The sequence below is a fragment of the Ochotona curzoniae genome, unplaced genomic scaffold (assembly GCF_017591425.1).
Source record: "Ochotona curzoniae isolate NIBS_2020 unplaced genomic scaffold, NIBS_Ocur_1.0 contig_1274, whole genome shotgun sequence".
NCBI classification, from domain to species: domain Eukaryota; kingdom Metazoa; phylum Chordata; class Mammalia; order Lagomorpha; family Ochotonidae; genus Ochotona; species Ochotona curzoniae.
The window spans coordinates 19481779-19507850 of record NW_024465023.1 but is presented as its reverse complement, the minus strand read 5'-3'; the positions used below and the strand labels follow the sequence as shown (position 1 = coordinate 19507850).

General features: G+C 35.8%; 1 protein-coding gene across 1 annotated transcript in view; it reads right to left on the bottom strand.

Annotated features, from left to right (window-relative positions):
* The window catches only part of DMD (dystrophin), a 1921612-nt gene that overhangs the window by 1189044 nt on the left and 706496 nt on the right, over positions 1 to 26072 (bottom strand). The window contains exons 19-21 of the mRNA XM_041000021.1: positions 21971 to 22058; positions 15477 to 15718; positions 9801 to 9981 (exon numbers count right to left, since the gene is read on the bottom strand). Of these exons, the coding sequence (XP_040855955.1) occupies positions 9801 to 9981; positions 15477 to 15718; positions 21971 to 22058 (511 nt within the window). The remainder of the gene's footprint in view (positions 1 to 9800; positions 9982 to 15476; positions 15719 to 21970; positions 22059 to 26072) is intronic.

The window sequence follows — 26072 nt, the reverse complement described above, 5'->3', positions numbered from 1 at the left end:
TAGCAAATGAGACTAGATAGCTACACTGACAAAGTTTGAGAAGATAAAACAGAACACTCAGAATTTTGCAAAGAAATGATATCTGAGAAAAATGGAAACAACCAGGTTTTAAAAACAATCCATACGAAAGCACAGAACTACAAATGCTGAAATGGAAAACAAAATCTAACCTAATAAGTCAAGAAGCAAAGTATACAAGATTGAGCAGAGAACGAATAAACCTGGCGATAGGCCAGAAGCAAATATTTAGAATAGAACAGAAATAAGGACACAACACAAGTAGGTGACGATAACTCATAGCAAGCGATGTGATGTGTGGTATGGATATGTAAGGCAGAGGGCTGGGAAGTTACAATGATGATAAAAGAAGGAGATGTTGACTACACATCCTGTATGTAAGTCTGGCGAGATATAGTTTCAATGAGGAGATGTGATTTCCACAAGGAACAACTAACCTGGAGAACTCATTCTTAGCCAAACATGTATACACAATCTGAAGCAATGAACAAGAGTGAAACACTTTAATTTCTTTCCTTGTCCAACCTTTTAGGGCTTTCTACTGACTATACCATGTCAGTGACCAGTTTATGAAAAGAATTTTGGGAAATACAATGGGTACAAGAGGGGCTGGAGGTGAGACTCACAGAATGTGTATTTATAAGAATATGTTAAATTTCAGACTTCCCTCAAATCAGTCAAAATGCACTGATGGAAGGAGGAAACAAAATGCCAAAAGTTTAACGAGTTAATATTTTTCAGTACAAACTAGCATGAAATATCTCCAAAACAAATCAGCTGAACACTAACATTCTAAATTGTAAAATAATATGTTTGAAACACTTGACCATGTAAACCAATATGATCCTGGCTGGATATAAAAATTCACTTGATTAGATAAATGATTCTGCTATTTTAAAGCATATATCAACAAATTCAACTTTAATTTACATTACCCTATGAACAACTTACAGTACCCAGTGTGTCAAATTTCTTTTCATATGCTGATCATCTACAAATCCAGATAGGAAGCAGCTGTTTTGCCTTTCAGTTCCTGGTTGGGGCCAGAGCTGTGGCACAGTTAAGCTGCTGCTTGCAATGTCAGCTCCCCATATGGTCACCATTAGAATACCGGCTCCTCCACTTGCAGATTCAGCTCATTGCTAACATTCCTGGGACAGCAGCAGAAGCTGGCCTAATTACTCAAGCCCCTGCCACCCACGTGAGAGGCTCAGATGGGAGTTCCAGGTCTGTGATTTCTGCCTGGCCCCACCCTGGGAGTTGTGGCTACCACACATTTGGGTAGTGAATCGGTACGCTGAAGAGCTTTCTCTTGTCTTCTTTACCTCTGCCTACAACTCTGCCTTTCAAAAAAAAAATGAAATATAGCTTTAAAAAACAATGTTGGTTAAGATGCCCACGTCACATAGCAGACATCAATACCTGCATCAACTCCAGGCCCCATGGCTACCCACTGTCTCAAGCTTGCTAACTGCATACTCTGGAAGGCAGCAGGTCATGACTCAAGCATTTGACCCTTGCCGTCTGAAAGAAAGGACAAGAGCTCGCTCTTTCTGTTTCTTTCTATTCAAATCATAATAATAATAAAAAGTCCAGATCACCATGACATATGGGCATTTTAATTATGAAACGACTATACTTCAATAGTGTAATATTTTATTCCATTTTCTGACTCAGGATGTTTGACACATCTCCTTGTTTCCTGGAAGGTGAATAAATTCTGTTTCCCATGTGAACTTCACAGAGGAGGAGCTAGAATTGAAACAGGATCTGTTGACTCCATAGTTTGTTAAAAAGTATTTAGTTTCAAAAAATCTTTTAATGACTATTTGAGAACCAGAGAGGAGAGAGCTGAGGGAAAACTCCCCTTCACATTGTGGATGCATTCCACAAGTGCATGCAATAGTCAGGGATGGGTGGAAGCTGGAGCCCAAGACAATCCCAGGTTTCCCACACAGGCGACAGATGTCCAAGTAGCTCAACTGTCACCTATTAATTAACAGGGTCCATCTTAACAGGAAGCTGAACTGGGTGAGCCCAGGTATTCTAATGCGGAACATGATGTTTTAACTCTTATCCTAACTGCTAAGCCAAATACTGGTTTCTTAATGTCACTGTTAATTTATGAATATTAATTGTATTTATTTTTGAACTCAAAGAACTAGAGAGTGGAGCTATTATAGGCAGATGCTGTGGGAATGAGGTGGATGAGTAAAGAGCAGAGGTTAATATAATTACTTCCATTAGAATAAAATTCATAATGAGCTGCATTGAATGGTACCAAAACATACAATATTACTAAAGTCCATGGTTTTTGCATTAGCTACCCCACTGCCGATGGAGTACTTTCATCAATGAGGATATAGTCATATTATATGAGCCATGGCTGTGCTCTAATCATTTCATTCAATTCCCCCTTTTTTAAAAGATGCCCTGATAGACTGTCCCTTTTCTTAGCCTGCCTTTTCCATTTGTTTGTTTGTTTGTTTTTATTTTTATTTGAAAGGCAGAGTTCACAGAGGAGAATCAGAGATAGACAACTCCTTCTGCTGTTTCACTCCCCAAATGGCAGCAAAGGCCAAGTATGAGCCAATCAGAAGGCCAGAGCAGAGAGCTCCTCTGGGTCTTCCACACAGGTGCAGGGGGGCCCAAGCCCTTTCTGCAGCTTCCCCAGGACCTAAGTAGGGGGCTGGACTGGAAGTGAAAAAGCATGGACTCAAATCGGAGCTCACATGGGATCCTGGAATTATGTCATGACTATGTCATAATGTTAGCCCCTATTTTCCTTGTTTAATGAAAGGTGAAACATTTCAGTTCCTGAACTACTGATCTTATTCTATATATCTACTCCTATCTGTATTCAGGTATGTGACTTGATGCCCAGCCTAGCCCAGCCCACCCCAACCCCAGAGAGGTAAACAAGACTTTGACTGTGTTCTGAGTAGCATTTGGACGGAGGGAAGTACAGGAAAAAGTACTCCCCAGAGTCTATGAAAATAATATAGACCATCAGAAACGAATTAAAATATGAGCCACTGAGGCTATATTTCCCCAAGGATTAGTTTATAAATCAGTACAATATCAGCTATGTTAAGATGGTTAAAGTAACCAAATACTTCATAAATGTGAATAAAACTCTTTATTTTGAATTACTTTTTATGATGTTGCTCATATATTTATAGAATTTATAAATTCATAAACATGTATATAACAAATGAAAATTTTGGATGTTAAATTTACATAAAATTCAAATTCATTTAAAAACTAATATTTTCCTAATAATTTTGCATTACTGTAATGTAACATTAAAACTACGTTATAAGCATGATAAAAAATATCCCTGTATCCCATTGTTTTTGCACCCAATTGATTATCTGTCAATTAATTCTATGTATTGAAGATAAGAAACATACATGTAATAATGCCCTATAATTTGCCAAGTCAGTCTTCCATTTAACAGGTCTGTTATTTTCTTTGCATGTATTTATGTTAAATAGCCCAGAGACTAAAATGATCTCTCTTGGTAACTATGTTCACCAAAATAAGAACTTTTTCAATTTTTCCTCACATTCTAATCTTTACCTAATCTTCACATATTTCCTTGAAACAGAGCATACCATAAACGTAAAATTGTTACCAAATTTTTGTGACTTAAACAAAAAATGTTTTGTGTGGAAAGCAATGAAACCAAAAGCAAATTCAGCCTTGCCTGCTCTGCCCTTGAGGCAATGCACTGTGACCCAGCATCCACCTAAGGAGCCAATCTATCTAGGGCTTTTACACAGAAATATACTTTACTAACACTACTTGTATGTTTCTTTTCAATAACAGCAATAAGATAATATATCCCATGTAATAAATTACAAGCATAAAAGATGTCAAGAACTCTACAGACATCATTTGATAAAACAACTTAAGATTGAGCCATATCCAACTTTTGTTTATAATTATGTATGTGATCCTCAACTACAAATAAACTCTTATGATAATTTCTTTACTTCTGCTGCTATAGTACCAGGGAATATATTCAACAAATGAACACTCACACAATTGATTGCACTTCTTTAAAATGTGTTATGAATTGTTGGGAAAATAAACATTAAGGGCTATTCTGCTGCACAGTGTGTCATTGAACATAAAATTTTCCATGAATCATTTAGTACAACATTCTGAAAGGTGAAGTTGATAATTTACAAATTCACAATCAATCTTTTTTTTTTCCTACAGGAAAGTGAAAAATCTTTGCTTAACTTTCATTTAAAAATTCTGTCTTTCCCCAACTTCCATAAAAGTAGGAGGTGCTGTGGGAAAGAGAGCAGTAGAGGTGAGGCAAGTTGAGAGTATTCCGCAACACCAGATTATCTCATTACAAACAAAAGAGCCAAGCATGAAATTGAGTGCCATGTTTTCTGACACACCTGAGGCTATGTCAAGGACAGAGCTCTTTAAGGGCAAAGCAAGATAAACAGTGATCCATTTTGAGAGCTCGGATTTTTATCCTGTTTTAAGATAAAACTCTTACAATAAAGCTGAGGTCTCAGAATATTAGATCCTGAGACTGGAAGAAAAAAAAATCACAACTACCGCCTTCATGATTTAGTGTCCAGCAAGGCACTTCAATATCAGACGGTAATAGATTACACCTACGCCATCCAATAAGGTAATTGCAAGAGTGCTTGCCAGTCTGAATGGATACAATCTGCAAGTGAAAATGCACAGCAAAGTTTTAAAACTTAGTATAGAATGATCTAAATAATTTTGTATAATGGGTTCATGTTGAAGCAACAATATTTTGACATGATACTCTATTTTTGTTGGATGGCACATGTATACAGGGCACACTTTCATATGAAATAAACATTGCCATGTAAAATGCCAACTAATGGAAATGAGAAAGAAGATAGAATTTAAAAAGGAACATATACCAAGTTTTCCTAGTTGTTGCTGGAGCTAAGATATAAAGTTAACAGAGTATATTTCTACTAGAGTAAGAAATTACCTAGCTACATTTAAAATAATTCTTTAAAGTTTTGCTGAGTAAAACAGGCTCATTTTCTCACCATCCTCCTGAAAGAATGAAGTAAACCAATTTTTGCTTCTTCTTGCTACTCTTAAAATACAGTTTTAAGAACTAATCAAAGAGTTTGAAATGACAGTCTGAGAGAGCGTTTCTGGAGGCCACACCGAAATGTTCTCCTATTGCTATAAGAGGGGCACATCTCCCCAAATCATGATCCCAAGAGCCATGCCTATGCATGGTCTATTTTTTTCCTCTTTTTCACAATTCAAGTCCAAGGTAAAATAGTCTCTTCCTTCTGTAAAAATTATTTCCAACTGCTTCCCCTACTTCCCCTCAGATGCACATTCCATTTCCCTCTCACATGCTGTATCTGTTTCTAATTCTTCAAAAATACAAATCACATTATCTCTAAAATTGAAATTCTTCTAGAAATTTCAGCTACTCTCTCTTGAAACACAAATTTTTGAATATATAGGAAGCAGATTTCATAAATTTCAGACAGATTCCAAAACTCAAATTTTTTCTCTCTCTAGCCATCCTTCCTTCTCCTACCTTTCTTCCCCTTTCTTCTTTTACCTTTTCGTCAGATAACATATTTTCAGTGTACCTTCCCATCTTTGGCTCAATATTACTCTAAAAAAAGAGCTATGCAAGTAAAAAGAAAGACCACCATTCCTTAGGAATATAGACAAGTAGCACAAACAATAATCCAATCATGTAAATTTCATTCATATCAAGTTTTGTTCCCTATGCATGGTTCTTTTTACCTTTGTACATCAGTGTATATATTCTGTATCTTTGTTAGCACAAATAGACTATTCATTTCCAAAAAAACTCAGAGAAAACATATTTGTCTTTTGTGGGACTGGCTTATTAAGTATAATGATCTCTAGTTTCATTCATTTTGTTGCAAAAGACAGGATTTCATTATTTTCTGTGGCTTAGTAGTATTCCATTGTATATACATACCACATTTTCTTTGTCCAATAATTGGACAACGAACATCTGCGTTGATTCTCTATTTTTAGCTATTTGTGAATTGAGGTGTTGTAAACATGTGTGTGAAAATAATCTATCATATTCTGACTTCATATTCTTTGGGTAAATCAGAAGTAGAATGGCTGGGTCATATGGTAGATCTATTTCAGAATCATATAATGTCTGTTCTAGTTTACCTTTGCATCAGCAGTGTAACAGGCTACTTTACATTATCTTAGGCTTTATCATTTTATGGTTTTTGAATGGTAGCCATACTAACCAGATTGAGGTAAAACCTCATTGTCAAGTTTTATTTGGATTTCCTTGCTGTTTATTGACCCACATGCCTACTGCCTGTTCGTATTTCACCCTTTCAAAAACTACTCCCTTGGAGTCCTCTGCTTGTTTTTAAACAAGATTGTTAGTTTTGTTGCAGTTGAGTTTCTTCAGTTCCTCATATCATCTACATATATGATGTCTTTTACCAGCTGCCTAGTTGGCCAATGTTTTCCTCTGGGGTCAGCACTGTGGTGCCAGATTGACAGGCTTTCTACTTCATTATTACTAAAATAGATTACAAATTGTGTCTACTTATTTTCTTTCCTATTTTAAAGTTTTATTTATTTGTTTGAAAATATGAGAGAAGAAGTAGAGGCAGAGACAGACAGCTGTTGTATCTACTGCTTTACTCCTCAAATGCCCACAACATTTGAGATGGGGCCAGGCCAAAGACAGGTGTACGAAGTGCCTTACAGGTCTACCACGTGCTTGGCTGAGGCCCAAGCACTTGCAGCATGGTGCAGTGTTCTTCCAGATGCATTAGCAGGAAGCTGGATAACAATCTCAGTAGCTGGAACTTGAACCAGGACTCTAACCTGGCAGCCAGGACCTCTCAAACTAGGGCATAATCCATTGAGATGTAAATTCTTATTGGTTAAATAATTATCCCAAACTAGTCACTGTTTACTATATCCATTTTACAGTACAATAGCACTTTCTGGCTTGTACTTTTAGAAAAAGAATGTGGAAACCAGATAATTCCATACCTATAACCTCTCTGACCTGGCAACTCACTAATCTACTTTCTGTCTCTGTGAATTTTCCTATGTGGACATTTCCCAAAAATGAAACCCCATGATATATGGTCTGTTTTTTTTTCAGATGTCATAATATTTTCAAGATCAATCCTTGCTGCAATACATATGTATGTGTCTTGATCTATGTTACTGAATAATATTGTAACACATAGATATAACCATTTTGTTCCTGCATTTTTCAATTAAAGCCATTTCCATTACTTTCATTCTTGGATAATGTAAGTAGCTGTAGTAAATATCACTATTTAGTCACTGCATTACTGAGTCATCATTAATTACTGCAGCAATATTAGGTCACTTGTGACATCAAAAACAATAAAACATATTCTCAGGGTTATTCTCTAACTTCTAAGTCAAGCAACTAATGCAGGGGCTATGATATTATGGTGCAAGGCATTAAACTGCTTCCCCACAGGACCAGCATTCCATATGAGTGATGGCTGAAGTTCCAGCTGCTCCACTCCTGGCCCAGGTCCCTGCTAATGCACTTGGGAAAGTACAAAAAGATGACTCAAGCACTTGGGTCCCTGCCACCGATGTGAGTGACCAACATGGGGTTCCAGGTTCCTGGCTTCTGTCTGGCCCAGCCCTAGTCATTGTGGCCATGTAGGGTGTAAAGCAAAGACTGGAAGAACTTTCCTCTCTTCTCACTCTCTCCCTTCATTTGTAACTCTACCATTTACCTACATTTGAAAAATCTCTAAAAGTAATAAATGAAGTAAAGTTCTGTATAGGCTAAGAAGTGGTATGAATATAGGATGCATTTTATGTTTTAATATTATTTCCTCATTTCACGTATGCCAGGTATCATCTACCAATTCCTCATACTGGTTATCACTAGTGAAAGAATACTTTAAAAATCAGGCATTCATTTCATTATAACAAAGATAATCATCATCATCATCAAAGAGGAACAGAAATCATGATGGGCACCCTAAGTACTTCTGACAGCTCTCATTTGTAGAACACTTAGCATGTTCATAGTACTGTGGAGGAATACAAGAAGTGCAATTTACTTCCTGAGGCCAGGCGAGGGTGCACCATGCACACATGCAATTCCTAGAAACGATGATAAACCAGCAAAACGGAGTGTAAAACTATCTGACCTGGTATCATTTTCATTTGCTAGACAGACATTTTCTGTATCTAATTAAATGATTATAAATTATTCGAGTTTTTCAAATGGATGAATCAAAATGGTAGATATTCTACTAAATGCAGATTAAGACATTTTATTTACATCTGAGTGGAGTGAAAATTTTCAACATTTTAAAATCAAGCATCATACATATGTATGGAAATTATCAGAAGATATCAGTAGTTATCAAACATCACGATCTGAACATCTTTAAATGCTGAAAAGTAGGGGAGTATCACTAACTGGTATATGTTTATTCAAATAATTTTTCAGTGGATCGATTCTGTGTCCAGCAGTTTAACAGTATCTATCAAAAGTACTTGCCTTCAAGGAAAACATATAGATTTTATGACAGGAAAAAGACATTACTGCTAAGTAGGTCAATATTTGAAAATTCAGGACATTTCCAAACATATTTTCTGATGCTGGTTTTACAGAGGCACAGCAACAAGTATGCTGAAATCCACTAGAGGGAGCTAAAACTCTTGCAAAATTTTACCACTTGATTCGCTATCAAGAAAATAAACTCCTAACCAAAAATAATTTTGAAATACAAAATATGTATTTTGCTTTACACAGTTACTCTTATTTTTGCATAAATTCTAGAAAATGCACAAAATTCATGAATGTCAGTATATTGATTATAGAGATGTTATTGTAAAGTGTGAAATCTCACAGACAAGCAAAGAGAAATATGTTTTCTAACTAAAAGTTTGGTACAAAACAGATATATGTTCATTTGCTTCTCACCAAAAACTTGGGGAAAAGATTTTTTAACAGCACTTTGCTCTTAATGTTTTGTAACTGAAATATACACTTGACTCTTTCTTGGCCACACATGAACATATGAACGCAGGTGTATGGTGAATCATTCAGTCACTGTTGATTACACGTTTTCACAAACCTGATTTTCAAAGACCTTCTTTCTAAGTTAAGCTGGGGAGTAGATACTTCCAAGCAGATACTAAGTATTAGCATTTTTCTGAGCATTTTATTGAGAAACAAAAGGAATATGTTAAGATACTTGCTACTCATGTGGCATACCAAATGATCCACTTTTATCTTTTATTTTCCCATCAAAGTAGAAAAGGGGGATTTTGTGCTAAAAGAGTAATCCAATGTTAAAGTGCAGCCCACAGAATAATTTGTGCTTCCCTGTCAGTTGTTGCGCATATATTATAGCTATAACAGTCTTCAGAAGCATCGATGAAAGTTTTAGAAGTTCTCCAAGTATCTGTGAACGCAGAGCAACTAAATATAATCAAAATCTACTCACATTGTTTCAACAGGTTTTCTATTTTCTTCAATGCACACAGCTCAGACTCTGAAACAGCAACTTACTGAAGAGATATGCTTTAGTTGTTCCTCAAAGTTATGGAATGATTATGGGGTGAGAGAAATGCAAAGATTCAATATTTATTTTCCAACACCGGTGTTTCCTAACTTGTTAATCATGATGGTTGTAGTGATGATGATTTCACTGATGTTTTCTCCACAAATAACCAATTCAGAGAATTTTAAGGGAGCATTTTTAAATGCTTTTACTTACTTGTCTGTAGTTCTTTCTCTTTCGCCTGGGCATCCGCAAACACCTGGTTAAAATGATTTGTAAAGGCCACGAAGTCTGCATCCAGGAACATTGGCCCTTGTCCTTTCTCTTTCAGAGCTATGCTTTGACTCTTTAATCGCTCAATTTGAGACTGAAGAGCTGACAGACGGTTGACTTCATCCTGTGTCATAATTGAGAGTATTACCAATAAAGAACCCTTTACAGCTGCATACATTACCTCATTGGAAAAGAAGGTATTCAACAGCGATACTGCTTGGCTGAATACTCTTAACACAATGCTAAGACATTCATTAACAGTGTCAGCCAATCTCTTCCATGGGTCATCAATTTCAGAATGCCCTGGCTTCTTATTTGGTATATTACATCGTAAATAATCATCTTTATTTCAACTTAACATCATTTACAGAATTAATGGGCTTGAATGCGTTCTGCTGAAAATTGCTTTGGACAACCTTTCCAGCAGTCAAAGCCAGTGTTTGCATCCCTCTTGTGTACAAACACCGTGATTTGATCAGCTTTTAAGCTCATTCAATGAATGGCATTTTTCCCGTTTTTAAACATAAAATATATGTTCCTAAATATATGTAGACATATGCATACATTATTGATATGTTTATGTATTAGATGTATTTTTATATAATAAGCATATTTATATCTATAATCTTCTACATTTCACACAGCATCATTTACCCTCCTAAGTCAAAAGGGCTTAATTAGGCTAACGGTTTGTCCATACTTTCTCTTACTGTTCTGGACAAATTAGTAGCACCTTGTATAATCTTCATAATACCCTGGCTTGAATGCCGAGATGAGATGGATACAGATGTGCTGTCCAATACAGTTAGTCACAAGCAACATGGGGCGGATTAGCAAGGGACATAGAACTAGTTCACAGATGTGCTAAAATGACAAAATATATACTAACATTTAAAAATCAAGAACACCATCTCACAATTTTAAAAATATTTTTCTTAAAAATGTCACGATAAATAAAAACATTACCGACGTTTATGTACTTACCTTTCTCTGAAAATTTAGTTTCTAAAATTATACATATGATTCAAATTCCTGACATTTTTCTTCGGGTCAATTCTATTATTTCCATATATGTTTTGATATTTGTGCTGCCAGTGACATTGTAGTCAGTTTGAGACTGCAGTCAGTTTGCATTTAATAGATATAATTTAAACTCAAGGTGAAATTCTGCAATTTTCTTCTTACATGTATTATTGCCATGGCTATTTATTTATAAATCACACCTATTCAACTTTTACAAAAATTACTTGGGGATCATTTACTATTTAATATGTAAAAAGCAGTATCATTTAAATTAAAAACTTGATCATGGGCCAATTAGGAAATTGAAAGGTGGGAAATTGAAAGAATTACAGTAACTATGAAGTAAATTTGAATCTGGGCCTCTTGGAAATCAAAATGAAAATGCAAAAAAAATCAGCAATTAGTTTTAGAAGTATGTATAACAGAATAACTTTTCCCTTGATGTTGACAGAGATATCTTATGCAAATTGGTATAAACGGAAAATACTTCATATGTGCAATTTCAAGATAGTCATATTTCCCTCCTTCACGCCCTTCCTCTCCAAACTTCCTTTGCTTTTTCGAAAAGTTTTACAAAAAAAAAAATTCAATTCACATAATTAGAGGCTTTATGTGCCACTAACCATAATACTCAACAAGTAATTGGTAGAAAGTCAGTTCCACAGGACTACAAGGGCTAAAAACAAAAATCAATTCACAAAACCATGTCCTTTCCTATATACTTTTTCTATAGTTATATTAAGTATCACATATCAGAGAAAACATCTTCTTGGGACTGACGTATTTCACTTAGCATATTGACTAACAGTTGCACCCATTATACTGCAAAAAGTGAAATATGTTTTCGACAGTATGATTCACTCTGGCAAGAGCACCTAATGGACAATGCTACTTGTCCTGGTTGTAGAACAGAATATGTGGCTGTAAAAGGATGGATTGATTCAGGTAAGTTAAGGTATGACAGTTCACTTCTTTAGGTAAATAGTAAAGACTTATAGGAAAATGAGATGGCACATCTTCATCGTTCAAAAACACACTTTCTCAACCAAGCACTAGAAGATCAGCATGCATTCATGGATGAAGAAGGTGAGAAGTTATGTGAAACACTTCGTGTTTCTTTATTATAAATGTACAGATATATATTTTGTCTTCCAGATTTTAAAATTGTAGTGATGGTGTTATAAGAGTTAACAACCTGATTTACATTTGGCCAGATGGAATGGAGTCATTTTTCCTGTCCAGGGACTAGAGAAGTATCCTACAGTATAGCCAAGTGTGTTCGGATAAACTAAGGGAGCTGTGAAACTAATAAAACATTTGGGCAAGTGTTCAGTTGAGACCTGGAAGTACTGAAAAGAAATCATAGGAAAGATCATTTTGAATGGAAATATACATCATTTAAAAGCTGTTAACAATTAGCCATTATTTTCAGAAAAATACTAGCTGTGATTTTCCTGCAGTGTAAGTTTGCCCCTGTGGGTTTGCTTATCTTTCAAATTGATATGACTGCCTGATGAAAGCTTCTGTGTTTTTCTCAGAAAGGAGCCATGGAATTCCTCCAAATTGAAACAATGCTGTTAACCCCAACATATTAGGGGAACCGTTTCTTTCCAGGATTAGATTAGGAGCTAAATCTGCAGTCTAGTGATGTAAAGCATCTCCAAATAAGAGGAAGTAATGACAAACACACCATGATCATTTATTTGCTTACCACTAACCACAGCCAAATAGCATACATTTTAGCGTTTATATGAATACTGAACTTACCCTGTTAAATATATTGCCAAAATCAAAACATCAAAGGACTAGAAACCAATAGGCAAGTGGCAAAGTATAAAGAGGTGATCAAGAGGACTGAGTCTGTCATCATTTTCAATGTTTGGGGTTGGATATAACAAAGTGAATATTTTTCTACTTAGAGTATTTTCCTAAACCTCAAGATTATATTTACTTGCTCTTATTACAAACTGCTCAGAGAAAACCAATTAAAAGATAAAAAATATTTGGATATATAAAGTATAAAAAATTTTTATAGGGCTCAGTATAGCAGCCTAGTGGCTAAAGTCCTCACCTTGCATGCACTGGGATCCCATATGGGCTCCAGCTCTAACCATGGGCGGCCCCACTTCCCACCCAGCTCCCTAAGTGTGGCCTGGGAAAGCAGTCGAGGACAGTTCAAAGCCCTGAGAACCTGCACCCACGTGGGAGACCCAGGAGACTCCTGGCTTCGGATTGGCTCAGCTCTGGCTGTTATGGTCACTTGGGGAATGAATCAGCAGACAGATCCTCCTCTCTGTATATCTGTCTTTCTAATAAAAAAATAAATAAACCTTTTTAAAAAATCTACATTGGTTTTCCACCATACCCAGTTTTTAAGAATTTCTTGAATCTTGTCATATGCATGAATAACTTTTTGTTTTGAATCCATTTTCAAGATATTTTTGAAATTCCCTGGTGCATACAACATCTAGCAATTGCCAATTGCCAAATGACCCTCAAATTTATTAAAAACAAAACAAAACAAAAAAAAAAAACTGTCCCCTGCACAGCGGCCTTTTGTAACCTTTGTCACTCCTCCTACGTCTCAGTTCCTATACAACCAGAATGGATGCGCAACTTTTGAGTGGCTTGCAGTCTTGTGCTTTCATTCACTGTGTTCCTTCAGCTTGAGTCTAGCTCTCTCTAATTACGACTCATCACAAAGGCATTCGAATGCCCTGTCATCAAGGAGGTACCATTGGACGCATCTAGAATTTTATTATTTTTTTCATGATGCAGTTTCTTAGGCTCAGGGATTTCTCTCCTCTCCTCTCCCCCATTCCCACTTCCGCCCATAATTATTACAATACTATAGTCCTTCATATAGTCACAAGGCCATCATTCTTCTATGCAAGTGTATCATGACATTGCAGGTATAAACCTCAAGTTTTCTACCTTCCAGAACTTTGAGGGGAAAAACTGCTATTGCTTAAGCCATCTGGTTTATGTTGTTATGGCAACCTAGCTGTCAAGCCACCATTCTTGGCTACATTAGAATATACAAAGGTATTTCGAAAAGTTCGTGGAAAATTAAATTAAAAGGTAACTTAATTATGGTTGAAAAGGCCTTTCAGGTTCAACAGGCATGTTTCCATTACACATAGTACATAGTTTTCATTAAAATGTTGATGATATATCATATTTTATGGATAAAGGTAGTTTGCAGGTGGTGTTATTAATGATTTCTGTATCTGATTGTAATCAGGCTAAGGTAACATCAGATTTCTGCTGTAAGAAATAAATTAGGTCGCTTATTCCACTAACTCATAGATAAAACCCAAAGATTGTACTTATTCAACAATAAGATGATTGGAAGTACAGGAATAGCCTGGATTTGGATGTACACCAATAAACTACATGGATATGCGTACTATAGTCTTTATCCTAAAATATGTCTCTTGATTTTCTTTTCATATCCTATCAAAGCTATAAATTACTGAAGAACTATCAGGTCCTTCAACTGTTTTTCTCTTTGACTTTTTAATGTCCTACCACATTCTGAGCTCAACACTTTTTCCAAGTTTCGCTTTCACTTTATTCAAACCACTACTTGTAAGTACACAAATTAGCCCCCATTCGTAACTTTTTGTGCTAAACACATTCTTCTCAATCAGTCATGAAAAGTTTATTCCGGGAACATTTCATTTCACTATTTAATCAATTTTCCTTCCATGCATAAATGCATAGTTTACAACAAGGATGGGACAAAAATCAATCTGGTTTTAATTTCTTTGTAAGTTTCACTTATACAAATGTCCTTTTAGTATCTTTCTCAGTTGAAGTCCACAGACACACCGCCCACCCTTTTTCTGTGTGCCACAAGACTGACAGTTGGCAATCACAGCACTTCGCTCACATATGACCTGAGATCTGGTCACATGCGGGATGTAAACAGGGAAGGGAAGTCCTGTGGTTCTTCTCCCAGCCATGTCTTTAGGGCAGGTCTTGAGCTGGCTCCTAAGGCTGTCTTTTCCATGAGACTCTGACTCAATCCTTTAGCATTTCTTTCCCCGGATTGTTTGTTGCTCAAAGGAAGTTACCACTCTTAGGCTGGATTATTTCACTAGCCCTTGTGACTCCTCTGCATCCCAACCATATTGAAGCCATGTTTCTGTAAAGAAACCTTCTTCAAATTTTGCTAGTTGGAATGGGCCTTCAGCTTTAAAGTCTCCTTATGTGTCCTGTTGTAGAGCCTACAGGTTTATTGTTACCTGTGTTTTCTATTATCTGTATGGATTTCACCTTTTAGAATTGGGACTGGACTTTTTTCTTTCTAAGCAAATGAAGAGTTTCAAAGTTGAGGCTGGTTTTTGTAATTTTCACAATCCCAAAATCACCTCTCCCTTTTGCAAAGTTACATTCCAAATTTACAGTTCGTTAATCTGTATATGATCCATTCCAACTGCTTTTCATCGCTTATGGTTTCATCTTGACTGGCTTAGCTAAATCCATAGGAGGCTAAAGTTTCAGTACGAAACACTTTGCCACTGTGCTCTTGAAAACTGCAAAGACACACAATACCCATCATGTTCCAAATACAGGAGGGAAGACTCTTACCTTACACATTTTCAACTGGCTTTTAATTGCTGCTGGCTCTGATGCAGTGGCAGGCTGGCTTTTCAACCAGTTTTCAGCAGTAGTTATCATCTGCTCCAATTGTTGTAGCTGATTATAGAAAGTGATAATGCTGTTCTGGTACTCCAGCCAGTGTAGCCTGTCACTTAGCAGCTGACAGAACTCCATCCACCGGCTGTTCAGCTGTTCCGAGGCTTGCTTGATGCTGTCGGCATTAACACCCTCTAGAAAGGGGGAAAAACTTAAGTATATGCCCTGAAGTCACAGATTGAAAGAAAGGATCTGAAAACTGGTATACCACAACTACAAAGGTATTCATTCTATGAATTCAAACAAAATTACTTAGCATTAAATATGTGAAAAGTATGAAGATGATTTCTGATGACTGCAAATCATTAGAGTTGCATCTTATCAAATATGAATGCCATAAAATAATAAATAGCAAGACATTCGATGTACCCATGTAGAATCCATTTGGAATTTTAAAAACAGGTAAAAAAGTCAAATGCAAAACTCAAAAATAGACTGTAAATGAATACTTTTTTGGATGTTTCCAAATAAACATTAACAATTCTGTACATTAAGAACTTTGTTTATACTTTCAAAATTAGTCTTAGAATTCACTGAAATATTATTTATATGCATTTAAAACCAAGAAAAACAAATTATTTCTGTATTTCTGCTGTACAAGACCAGAAATGGATCATTCATGGACCTAAGAGGCTGAAACAAACATTAGGAACAATACATATTCTAATATGAGAAAACTTTTATTTATAAGTGTAAAAGTTGCTGTAAAAGTTTTAAGGGCATCTATAGTGAATGATACTGAATGCAGAAAATTGTACCAAGGAAAAAACTGAAACAAAGATACCATTACCACTGTTATCCTTCAAAAATATACTCTGCTGTCATTTAAAATATGCAAATCTCTAGATTTGCTTCACAAATTTTAAATTTGCTTATACATAGTTTTTATATTTCTTCCTTAATAGGGATATTATATGAGTAATAATATATATTTTTTTTCAGAAATATATATACATATATATAATTTTTTCAAAAACAAAGTGTTGGATGGACAAGGGAGAGGGAAAAAGGTCCGCAGAGGACGATAGCTAGTGAGTTTGCGTTCGTTGGTTCACTCTCCAAATGGCTACAATGGTCACGGCCAAGGCCAGACCACAGTCATGAGCCAGGAGTCATGCAAATTTCCCATGTGACAGGCAGAGACCCATGCATATGAGATCTCACCTACTAGCTGCTCAGCTGTGTTAGCAGGAAGCTGAATTGCAAATAGGAAGTATTCTGGTACCAGGGTTAAGTTCAAATGTACCTTCCCTACTAGGCTGCTGAATCAAGATTACTAATTTAATTTTATTGAGTCTCATTTTTCCTATCCACAAAATGAGGTCAAAAGAGAATTAATTCCATAGGATACTTGTGAGAGTTCTGAGTTAATATACAGCAGATATTTGTACATAATTCTGATACATGCTATTTGACCAATACTTATTAAGCAATGTTAAAGTAGAGAAAATAACAAAAAAATATTCTGGAATAAAGAAAAAAGACCAGATCACTCAAGTGATGAAATTAGAGAGAGATTGCTTTTGTATGAACAAGTTCTTTAAGGTAAAAATTGATTACTATCTTTAAAAATTATTAACTAAGTTTTTATTACATAAATATGGACATAAAATGGGATATACAGAGTTTAATGTACAAAACTACTTAAAAAGTTATATCAATGCTCAGTTATATATTCTTAAGAGTTTTTTAAGGAATTGTAGAATATTTGCTTACATATTCCTAGCTGTTTGCAACTGTAGTTAGGGAAAGCCAAAATCAAAAATTTAAGCAGAATTTTCTAGTTATATTATATATTACTCAAACTTTTAATACTTAGACAAAAAATGAAATTTGTAGATGTCACTAATGAAGATATAAGAAAGCCAGGGAATCATAACTTTAAATGTGAAAATATTATAATCTAAACATTGTATTACGTCACACGTGAATATGCTTGTTGCTAACTAGACTTTCTAGACTCAGTCCTCATAGGCAGTTTCCGGCAGTATCTTATAATGTTGTTTTTGTGAATCCAAGCAAAATAACTACACGGACAAACGCACCAAGTGCCAACTCAACAGCGCACTGTGTATGAATAAAAGCACAAGGGAGTGACAAACACAGAATCAGAAAGTCACATACACACAGGAACACTGTCGCACTTACTCCAGATGTACTTTCAAATTCTTGGACAGGGCATGAGAAGCACATGCCACAACATTGAATCTATCACACTTAAATTAAAAATTAAAGTGCTGTTGCTCACAAATTTCACAAATTAATTCTCATCCATTTGCCAATACAACTCATGATTTCAGAATGTTCACTAACCATCCCTTGAATAAACACTGGTTCTCGGATTCTGGAAGGGAATGTTCAAGTATGAAAATCTTTTATTACATGCATCACTATTTTGCATGTATTCATAGAACTATGCTCCTTAGCAGAATTGAAAACATTAATTTTCATAACAGTTTCTAAGTTTAGACATCTACAAAATATCAATCACTTGGGCCATTGCTTTTCTGATTTTTTTGTTAGCTGCTTAAAAACACAAACACTAACTCACCAGCATTATGAACAATACTTAGGAAAACCATTTTGCAGCAGCACATTAGAATTTCAGGGATAATGGATCATAATCCATTCGCATCTCACAGCTTAAACAACCCCTGAAATAGTCTAAGAATAAATACATTATACCCAGAGGAAATGGATCATTACTTGAAGTGCATCCATTAATTTTATCACCTGTGTACAGTGCATAACAGACTGTTGGAATGATTTTAATTGTGCACCACCTTCTACGCAAGTACTTCAGAACTGCCACTTAAAGTGAAGTATTCCTCATCAAGTATATTCATCATTAGCTATCCAAGGGAGAATAATGCCAAAACTGTGTTTTCTGAGTTCTTGATTTGGGAGAATATTTGGAATGAAAATGTGAAGTTGCTAATAAGCAGTCTCTTATTATTTAATGCACTTTATGTGAGGGTCATTATACCTCCATTTGGCATTCAACATAACAGCTTCAAAAAGGTAAAAGAAATATCTTCAAGATTCATGAAAGCCTGAAGTTGAATTATACAGGTCTCCATGTGCATACTAACTTGTACACAACTGGTGTACCAGTTGCTAAAATAGGTTTGTAAAATTAATTCTTTGCTTCTATTAATTTATACTAAACCCCCTTCTGAGTAGAACACATGAAATTTAGTTAAAGGATTTCTACGTATAATTGTTTTCATAACAGGTTTCTCTCAACAACAGGCATGGCCATGACCCATGTGCTCTCTCTCTCTAGCTCTCTATTCCTCTTTGTCACACTCATCCCCACACACACACTCACAAGGACAGAGGCTTTTTCTTTGGATGAGGTTAAATCACGAAAGATGATTATATCAATTATTATTTATTGGATGTGAATTCTTTGTGGAATATCATCTTAAGGATCAGTCGCAGGAGTGCAAATCTAACTCCAATAGCCCAGCAGTGAGGGAAAACAAAATCAAAGAGGAAATGCATACAACTGTGAAAATGCATACATTCACTAAGGTGGGGCTGGACTACTCTACCCAGTACTCTTTCCAGGCCCCAATTGTGTGACGTCTGTTACCAAATTATTCTTCATAAAAATGTCCAATGAGAAGACTTAACTGCGAATTTAAAATCCTTCACAGGGATATGAAGGAAAGATCTTGATAAATTTAGTTTACTGAGGAACCAAGCTGAGTATAAACGTTGCCTTACCTAGCTGACACAATTTTGTGTCTCAAACTCAAACGACCCGCTCCCTGTGCACATTCGCAGCAAGCCATAAACCAAAATGCAAGACTCCACTCTAGAACCACTATAACCCTTCAGATTCTTTGTTATTATATCTATCACACTTACTAGGTATTCTCCTGAAATACTGTGAGCCAGTACTGAGGCAATCACAGGGTTTTTTTTTTTTTTTTGCTTAAAGATTTTATTTATTTTTATTGGAAAGTCAGATATAGAGAGGAGGAGAGACAGAGAGGAAGATCTTCCATCCGCTAATTCACTCCCCAAGTGGCCTCAATGGCTGGAGCTGAGCCAATCCGAAGCCAGGAGCCAAGAGCCACTACACTACTGTGCTGGGTACAGCAATGATAGCTTTGAGATAGCCTTTAACTTTGACATACTAAAAGAGTTTCTACTTTCATTTAAACATTCCCTTAATGTGTCTTCAGGCTTTTTATTAATACACAGACAACTACATTTGGAAACTGAATGTGAAGCAAGTTTAACACTAAAAACACACCATTAATCCGGCTAAATAATCATAGTAAAACAATTTTACTGCTGAAAGAACAGAAGATGGATATATATATATATATATATTTATAAATACATAAATATATATGTTTTAAAACAAATGGTCTGATACAGCTATTTTTGCCCATTTCAATAATCATGAAAGAAAGTCGTTTACATAAATGAGACTTTGTTTTTCATTATACCTAGCTCATAATAATATTTATGTGTTTGTAGAGTACTACTTTACAGGAAAAATTAAGAATGAAGTCTAAGAACCAGGCATGATTGTGCCACTGGCTAGTCCTCCACTCACAAGCACAAGGATCCCATATGGATGCTGGTTCTAATCCCAGCTGCCCCACTTCCCATCCAGATCTCTGCTTGTGTTCTGGGATGGAAGTCGAGGGCGGCCCAGGCTCTCGGGATCCTGCATGTGGGAGACACAAAAGCGGCTTTGCACTCCTGGCTTCAGATCAGCTCAGCTCTAGCCACTGCAGCCATTTGAGGAGTGAACTTGTGAAATGTAGGAAGATCTTTCTATCCCTCCTCCATCTATATCTGTATTTGCGATAACAAATAAATAACTCTTTCTTTAAAAAGAGAATGAAGTCTAATCTTTAACAAATAAAAACAAAGAACACATTGTTTCAGGTATAGAAATGAATATGACGTATTTAAATCTAACTACCTTCCCTGTATGCAAGGGGCTTTATTTTGAAGTCAGTAGTTTAAAACAATGCTCAAATCATTTTTTTTCTCCAAATCTATGCTACTGAGAAACAAATTATTTACAATTTAATTGCTAAAATTTTTAAAATTTTATGTTATTTTATAACGTTATTACACTTTAATAAGATCAAATCTTACAGAAAGTTATACTGTATCCACTTTCACATGGAAGTAAATAATTTGGAATCTCATCTTTTCCTTATAACCAAACATCAGTACAAACAGTTACTCCACACCCAATGTTTCCCCATCTATGCTCACTGATTGTCCAGGAAGTTGCTAATTTCCTCAAGACTAATAAGAAGGCTAGAGTCCTAAAACCCTCATTTATCCAGAATTTTCTCGGTAGTTCCTGTGGGAAATAATATAATAACTACTAGAATATTTTCAGGTGCTGTAATTGGTATTTACTTATGCTGTTTAATGTATCAATTAAAACTAGCATCAAAACACATCTAAACAACCTATTATTTTTCAGTATTTATATGGTTCATAAATTATTAACCCAAATCTCAGGTATTATATTTCTTATTTATGTGTCTGCCCAATACAGTCTTGGGGCTCATTAGAAGCAGCAAATTAATTGATTTCCAATGAAAATCACTGAACTTTTTAATGTCAACATAGCAATTAAAGTGCAAATAATTCATACAGAAATTTTATGCCCAAGAATGCAAACAGAATCTCAGAAATGTTGACACACAATTTGTTCTATTTGTTTACAAATATATCCTTTGCTAATTGAAAAAAAAACAAGTAGAGCTATTGCAAAATATAGAAATTGTTAACATTTTATGTAAATAATTTTTATAGATATTTTTGTTATGCTCTTAGAAATAGTTAATTAATACTTTAAACCTGAAAAAATGATGTACTATGCTCTTATATTACTCAAAAAAGGGAGTCATTTCAAAATAAGTGTTAACAAAGAAAAAATTAAATGAAATAAAGAAAATTGTCATACCACAAGAAATGTAAACTATGTTGTTAGTTTATAGAAATAATGATCAATCCTTTCATATTATTTAATATGCTTGATATATCATAAAATGATTCAAATCAAAATCAATTATACATAAAATATGGGCTATATTAACAACCATTTATTCAAATCCAGTGTTGTGAAATTATTGGAAATAAATGCTAGCAGATTTCACTTTAAAATTGACTTCTCCATATCAGAATATTACACAACACACCATTTTCCTCCAGTGGACTCCAAGTTGAATTTCCCTTGACAATTTGCATAGTATTAAGGAAGAATAATAAAATATAAACACTCCCTTTAAATGCGTATTCCAAAAAGCTTGTATAATATAATTCAGTTGATAAATATGAACCTATGTGTTTATCGAATCCCTAAGAAGATTAGCTAATCAACTTTGCGTAATTACCATTCACCATCTGTTCCGCCAGGGCCTGAGCTGATCTGCTGGCATCTTGCAGTTTTCTGAACTTCTCGGCTTTTTCTTGCTCAATGGCCTGCAGCATGATAGCAAAGGTGAGTATTTCAATACAAGGATTGTGAATGCACACAGTAACTGTAAGATCTACTTCTCTTTCAAGCATTAAGATATTCACTGTGTCAGCTCATCATGTGAATCAAAACATTTTTTCCCCTCAACTCTTTTGCATAAGTATTATTCAATATTAGTTCAAATATATATTCCGATTTCAGCTCTCATTGTTATACAGAAATTTTGTCAGGAAATTCACTGATTTTCTTCTTGCCAGATACAATGCTTGTTAAAGCAAAAAGTACTGATAACTACAACTAGCTCCTTGAAATCACCTTGTACATGAAAATATCTCTCTATTTGATATTATCTGTCTTTAATCTTGCTTCCTCAGAAAACTCGTCGAGCTGTTCAATGTATGCCTCTTTTGTTTATATCCCTGCCCAGTGTATATTTGCATATGTGAATACATACATATATGAGCACATGCTCTTATTCCAACAAAATACCTATTTTATAATGCAATATACTTCAGCAATGATTTTAATAGATTATTAATTCATTCAATGTTTCATATGTGAACATTCTTCGGATTCTGAAGTACTTGGTACATACTTCGGATTCTGAAGTACTTGGTACAAATAATTTCATATAAATAATTCAGAAGTTCAAAAGTGTAGTATAGGCTTATACAAATTTTTACAAACCAGCATGAAATTATTAATCGTACTTACAATGCAAAATAAAAGACAATGGAATTCTATAACGCAACAATGTAAATCAGAAACCAGTGTTGTTGCATAGTGCCAAGCTGCCTCCTGTGCTGCTGGCATCTCATACAGGTGCCAGTGTGAGTTCCTACTGCTCCAATTTTAATACAGCTGTATGCTGGTGCATGTGGAAAACCAGTGGAAGATGGCTGTCATTTGATTCCTTGTACCAATATGGGACACTGGACAGAGAAGGCTGCCTTTGCCCTCACCCAGTGTCTGCCTACCCAACCCTGTTTGGGTCATTTGAGGAGTCAAGTAGAGGATGGACGATTTCCATGTTTCTTTCTCCATAACTCTGCAGTTTGAATAAATAGATCTTTAAATGACTAAAAAAGTAAAAACAGGGCTCGGTCCGGTAGCCTAGTGCCTAAAGTCCTCACTTTGCGCATGCCAGGATCCCATATGGCCACCAGTTCTCATCCTGGCAGCCCCGCTTCCCATACAGCTCTCTGCTTGTGGCCTGGGAAAGCAGTCAAGGGTGACCTGAAGCCTCGGACCCCGAACCCACATGGAAGAGCCAGAAGAAGTTCCTGACTCCTGGCTTCGGATTGGTTAAGCTCTGGCTGTTGCAGCCACTTGGGGAGCTAATGAACAGGCAGAAGCTCTTCCTCTCTGTCTCTCCTCCTCTCTGTATATCTGACTTTACAAAAAAAATAAAGAATTTTTTAAAAGTGAAAACAAAAACTATTTCTATTCAAAGTATATACAAAGGTCCACTAATACTTCAAACAGCTGATTTAGAACACTTGATGTCCTGGCCCAGCACAATAGCCTAGTGGTTAAATCCTTGCCTTACATGTGCCAGGATCCCATATGGACACAGGTTCGTGTCCCAGCTGCTCCACTTCCCACCCAGCTCCCCGATTGTGGCCTGGGAAAGCAGCAGAGCATGGTCCAAACCCTTGGGATCCTGCACACACATAGGAGACCTGGAGGAAGCTCCCCCTTGCTTCAGATCAGTTAGCACCAGCTGCTGTGGCCACTTGGGGAGTGAGTGAACTAGTGGATGACAGATGAAAGATCACTCTTTCTGTTTCTCCTCCTCTCTGTATATCTGCCTTTCCAACATAAATAAATAAATAAATGAATAACATTTGATGTTTGGTTTTTCTATTTTATGGACATTTCTTATCATTCCTTTTACTTTCATGGTGTCACGTCTAATAAGAAAGTAATATAGTCCCTACAGCACCACCTTGAATTTGGAAACCAATAGTTTCCAATTCACTTAGCATTCTATAACAAAGTTTTGCCCCTTGACAGAAAAGTAATTCATACATTTAAATTTATTCAATTTAAATTTGTTTATGAATTTCTATATTCTTCATGTTGGTAACCAAATACATCACAGAAGTTTCTGCAGTGTTGATAAAATATATTAGTTTACACTGAATTACAGACCTGGCACTACTTGAGGCACCTGGATACAAAAACAAACAATTTTACTCAGAACCCTTAGTTTCTCAAAACCAACTATTGTTACCACCATGATCACAGCTAGAAACCAGGGTGATCCACAGGAATCGGATTATTGTAGGCTTGGTGAAGACAGTATGAACACATATGCCATATTCAGTTCTTTCAGCCAAAGATTACTAGGAATATACCTATATATGCTGATTTACTTAAATAATTAGACAGGTAGCACATAAAAGGGAACCATAAAGGCCTGACTCCAAGAGGATGCTAGAAAGAACCTAATGATTTGGGCCCCAGTTGGGTGATGTGAAGGTCAAGGAAGCCAGGCTTTGTTTTGTTCTGGTGTTACAAAGAAGTGGAATGATCAAATTTTCATCTAAATTCCAGGAAGAATATGGAGGCTAGACCCATAACTAGGATAGACTCATTGTCTATTCTGGGAGTAACAAGAGGGATATTTGTTCACCAGGGATTGTCTTGTCAACATTATTCCTTTTATCTGTATTCAGCCATGATTATAAAGTGGCTTTGTTTTTATATTGATTCATAATGACCATGATGTTGGCATTCTTAGCAGCTGCTCATATTCAATAGGATAATATCACAGACTAGCTACAAACACCAGGGCAGCTTTGAGCAACTTCAAACATAGCTGAACTGCAAAGCTGACTCCTTACTGAAAGAAGCTCTTTGATTCTTTTTTAAAATGATTATAAAGTGGTCCATACCAGGAACACACTTATTTGTTTAATAAGTTCAGTTTGGCAGAGGCAATGTAAATACTTCTAAAAGAAGACTGCATCGTAGCCAGGGAGATTACTACAGAAAAGTTCTTTTAAACAAATGTAAGCTAGTATATTTAAAAAAAAAACATTTATTTCAAAGTCTGTTACAGAGAGAAAGGAGACAGAGAAAAATGGTTATTACACTCAATGGCTTATGCTCCAGCAGCCACAACAGCCAAGGCAGGGTCAGTCTGAAGCCAGGAGGCAGAAGCTAGGAGCTTTGTGTCTCCCATATGGGTAGCCAGGTCCCAAACACTTGATCTATACTTTGTCTGCTTTTCTAGGTCATTGGCAAGTAGCTGGATCAGGCATAGAATAGCTGGGATATTAGCCAGCATCCATATGAGATGCCCGTGTTACAGGCAGCAGCTTCACTCGCTATACTAAATGCTGTCCCCAGCCATGAGATTACTTTAGATTAGGCTTGTTATAATGGAGATGGACAAAACCGTAACATAGATGATATCCTGTCATTTAGGACAGCACAGATGGACTTAGAGGACTTCACATTAACAGCAATAAGCTAGGCACAGAAAGATAAATATGAAATGATCTCACTCCTATAGAATCTGAATACCTTGATTTCATAGAAGCTGAAAGTAGAATGTTGGTTACCAAAGACAAGAAGAATCATGGAAAATTACAGAAAAGATTGGATAAAGGGCTAGCAAATTATAGTTGGACAGGAGTAAGAAGTTCTGGCCTATCTCATGGTAGAGTGCCTTTAAATAATTAATGATAATGTACTGAGTATTTTTCTAAAGAAGAAAAACAGGACTTCAAAGTATCTTCATGACAAAGAAACAGTAAAGGTTTGAGGTCCTAGATTTGCTCACCCTGATTCGAGCACAAAATGTATACATGCACTGAAACACACAACCACAAAAACTAGGGGGAAAATGTATGCATCACATAAAAATGAAATATCTATAGAAGTTTGTTATGACTAGCTAGACAACATAAAAAGACTGAAGATATGACTGTGCTGTTAGCTGGATGCAAGTTCCGTTGTACAGATACACAGGCAGTGATGTTACTGAGAATACCGGGAGAAACATTAGC